The sequence below is a fragment of the Priapulus caudatus genome, unplaced genomic scaffold (genome assembly GCF_000485595.1).
Source record: "Priapulus caudatus unplaced genomic scaffold, Priapulus_caudatus-5.0.1 Scaffold3812, whole genome shotgun sequence".
Classification (NCBI taxonomy): Eukaryota; Metazoa; Priapulida; class Priapulimorpha; order Priapulimorphida; family Priapulidae; genus Priapulus; species Priapulus caudatus.
The window spans coordinates 1-4,458 of record NW_014580873.1 but is presented as its reverse complement, the minus strand read 5'-3'; the positions used below and the strand labels follow the sequence as shown (position 1 = coordinate 4,458).

The following is a 4,458-nucleotide window of genomic DNA, read 5'->3' as shown; positions in this document are numbered from 1 at the left end:
AACACAGGCAACCAGCGCAATCGCACACTAACGTACCACACAAGTACACACACCCACATCACGCACACACTAACACATCACACCACACACACCACACACACACGCACGGCCACAGTGTCACGCACACCACACACGCACACACACACAAAAGTCTGGGTCCCACTGGGCACACCGCGCCACACACCATCGCGTCGTGTCTCAACACACCCACACACATGCGTGCTCCATGCAGAGCACCGCCGGCGCGCTGCGCAAGCGCACACACACATCACAACACCATAGGCGCACACGCGCCGATACTTAGCGCGTATCGCGCACCTTCCCGTGACGACGGGGGGCTCAGCACACAGCATATATATATCACTACTAATAAATTATACGACACAATGGGCGCGCGCAGCGCACGCGACATCCCGTTGCGCGAACAGCGCCACCGCACACGGCACTAACCAGCACCATAGCTCATAACGTCAGCGAGAGACTAGCAAAATGCAAAACCCGCTAGTAATGAGTAACAAGGAAGTCAGAAAGAATTGAGGCGCGCGCTAGAGAGAATATCTGTATTAGAATAATATATATACACCGCTAAAAGAGAAATGTATTTGAGGAAAATATAAACCTCGCTAGAAGAAAAGGTATGAGAATAAAATAGGACCCCGCTAGAAGAGAATAGGTAGAGAATAATATCAGACCCACCGCTAAAGGAAATATGGTATTGAAATGAAATATATAGACCGCCGCTAGATAAGAGAATATGGTATGTGAGAATAATATAGACCGCAGCGCTAGAAGGAAAATATGGTATTGAGAATAATATATCCCCGCTAGACAGAGAATATGGTATTGAGAAGCTATAACCCCGCCGCATAAAGAGTATCTTATAGAGAAGCAGTCTCAGAGATAAACAGAGAATAATATAAATTGCAGCAGTCAATGGCCGCTAGTCGTAGACGCGATTATGTGTAAACGATACTTACTAGCAGTGTTGCATAATCTACTTGACGTGTCATCAAGATCGACGTACTGGTAAGGTATACAATCGCATTCGTCCATAATTCGTGACTTGGCGCACGCAAACACACAACCCTTGAATAGATGATAGTCACTAATCACAAGTATTTCTCTATAGCACTGAGATATAGACATTACCTTTCACATTATATAATGAGGATGCCACTTTTAACGGCACGGAATGATAGAGAGTTATTGAAAATCGCAAACGTCAGTGATTGGAAAAGAGGTGCGAAGAGCCTCATATCAAAGAGCGCGGCGAACATGCAAGCATCCATAGTATGGGTTTGAGAAATAGCTGCGGTGTATTCCGCCTCCAACAAGTGATGATGTTGGTTGTTATAGTAGTAGGCAACAGCAGCGCCAGCAAGTCACATACAACTCAATACTCAATGCTCAATACTCAATTGTTAGTAAGTCAGCTGTTAATATAAATAATAAAATAATAATAAAATAATATGATATACTGTTATATACAGGTTTTGCGCTACAGCAATAACTGACTATCATAGAAACGAAGTGACGATGTACAATGAGGCATCACTAGGGTGAGAAAATATGTGGAATAGAGATATATAGATGATCCAGTCCTACTTTGAGGGAGTACGCGAATTCTTCACCGAAGTACGATTTCTCATCTTCTGGCTCATCACCGTCCGTACAGTTGCTGTCATACGGGTATTTGAGCCGCTGAATTTTTCCCTGCAACAGCAGCAACAGCAACATAATAATACATTGTAGAACTCAAACGTGTGTCTACTGAACAACTGGTAGCTTGCATATTACGACAGCAGTCAAAGCAATTCCCACATTTTTAAAGAAATGCTTTTTTTCGTATAACAGCTTCAGGGTCAACGTACGTTACGTCATAGTACACATGTTATGCGGCTAGAGCGTATATCATCTCACTGTAACTGTCGGTACTAACCCATAGAAATTACGTAGGACGTAAACACGCGCAAACTATAAAGTAAACAGATTGTCTTGTCTGCCTAGACTGTCCGCCATGTTGCCTCTTATACGACATAAATATTACAATTCGGACGTGCGCTTCACCGGGTGTTATCTGTTACTGTGTGTGGTGTGGGTATAAGCCACGATATACAGCTGATGTAGAGGCTCTGGCCTGCTCGTAGCTCACACTCCGGCTAAAATCCCGGAACACTGCACCCATCGCTGAATGTGACGCACATTCAGGATAAAAAAAAATCTAAAAAAATTAGGATATATTTCAATATGAACCAGTTTACAGTTAAAATTATAACTAAACTAGACTAACTAACTAGAGCAACTAAAACAAAACTAAAACTCGTTCATCGCTAACTATTTCTTTTCAAGATGGCGTCAACTATTCTCCCCCAACTCCCGGAAACTATCGCAGCGGATTTATGCTTTCGGGTCCTCTGTTAAAATGTCCACCTGGGTGACACCGATCGACGTCCTGGTGCCGACGGGTACGTCTATGCCGTTCTCGACGATGAACGGTGAGTGGCCGGGTTCGTGCACGCTGATTCTGGCTCCGGCAGCTTCCGTAAGGCCGGACACGTAGTTCAGCTGGTCGACGAATATCGTCAACGTCAGCCCTGCAACGGTATGATCATCAGTCACCCACCGCTGACATCCAAGGTAAGAAATACACGTTTATGCGCGCATTCTGTAAACCGCGTGCGTGCGTGCGTGCGTGTGTTTAGGGGTGCGTGCGCGCGTGCATTTGTGCGTGGGTTTATCTCTCTCTCTCTCTCTCTCTCTCTCTCTCTCTCTCTCTCCGCACGCATGTGTGTATGTATGCATGTATATAATGTATGTGCGTGTGTGGTGTTGACTGTTGAATAATGGATTAAGCAAATGGTGTATGCGTATTAGACCACAACCTTTACAGATCAGACAAATTAATTGTGAACGCACCATATCCCGCTTCCTGCCGCGGTAGAAAGGTAAATATCAACGGCACAACCATTATATGGCAGAGGAACACTGTTATGAATAATTAGCAATAATAAGGCATATGTTGTCGTAAAAATTAAAATGGCGTCTATAAACATGCTTATTGTAGATTTTGTGTGACATTCTCGATACATGTAGCTCGTGCATTGTTGGTAGCGACAAGGTTACATCAGGTGCACACGAATTGTCGCGTAGCGCAGAGGAGGCGGCATAGACGGAAATATCTGCGAGTGTTATAATCCTCCATATTGCTCGCAGATTAATGATTATTTATTAAACCAGGTAGGCTAATATATGAATTTGCTTACCTCTAGTGGCTCCGCCCTGCTTCACGAGGTATCGTAAGTTATCAGAAGCGTAGTTAAAGGTGAAACAGTTACCGTAATCGGTGGAGAGATGCAGCTTAAAGTCCCTATAAAAGAGATATCGACTATACAATAATACACAATGAAGTCTTTTATTTAATATGTCTTTTATTAATATAACTTTTATTTAATATGTCTAGCTGGTTCGCGACAGTCTTAATTATTTTAAGACTTTGGTAAGACTAAAGTTTTTGTTATAGAATTACAGTTATAGTTAATAGTTGTTTGTTGGTTTGCTGTGGTTGTTGTTGTTGTTGTTGTTGTTGTTGTTGTTGTTGTTGTTGTTGTTGTTGTTGTTGTTGTTGGTATATTGCAGTTATATCGTATTGGCGTTGCCTTTATTTTTTCAGTTATCAAACACAACCCACTACTGTTGTACGCGAGGTACCCCTGTGTTGACTTACTTCTCCATATTGCACTTGATGCCGTTGAAATAGCAGCTTATGATCATGGTGTCCATCTCTGTGCTGGCATTAATCATCTCTTGCCAGGTAAGGCTGCTTAGCACCTTCAGCAGCAGCTGCCGTCTAAGCGGCTCCCCCACTTCTGCATCGTCCTATAGAGAAAATTCGACTGATTTGGAGAATTGTAGAATGAATCCTACTGTAACGTGTGTTACACGTACGTACACGTACACGTACACGTTACACGTACACGTTACACTTACACGTTACACGTATACGTAACGTACGTGTTACGTGTACGTGTAACGTTACGTACGTTACGTTACGTACGTTACGTTACGTAACGTTACGTAACGTACGTAACGTTACACGTTATACGTTACACGTTACACGTTACACGTTACGTACGTACGTATACGTTACGGTACGTGTTACACGTGTGTAACGTACGTACAGAGGAAGAATGACGGAGAGCGAGAGAGAAAGAGAGGGACGGAAAGAGCGAGTTCTGGTGATGAGATGGGAGCCATGCAGACTGCGCTAGCGCCGACGACGATGACGATGGCGACGAGGATCGGCTGGAGATCGTGGAGAAGGAGGACTGTTGCTGACGCCGCGTCGTCAAGGCTTATCAACGGAGAGGAGAAGGACGAGAAAGAAAGAATAGATTCCGACGAAGGAAGAGAAGGATGCAGTCACACGAACGGAACAAGAACGCAAGAGATGAACGAGAC

General features: G+C 43.9%; 1 protein-coding gene across 1 annotated transcript; it reads right to left on the bottom strand.

Moving 5' to 3' along the window:
• Positions 1-977: 977 nt before the first annotated feature.
• LOC106819607 (degenerin del-1-like) lies at positions 978-3,876 on the bottom strand (the record flags this gene model as incomplete). Its single annotated transcript, XM_014824218.1, has 5 exons — positions 978-1,086; positions 1,606-1,713; positions 2,431-2,594; positions 3,264-3,367; positions 3,725-3,876. Coding segments are annotated over 5 exons (637 nt in total), but the record flags the coding sequence as incomplete, so codon positions are not given.
• Between the last annotated feature and the right edge of the window lie 582 nt (positions 3,877-4,458).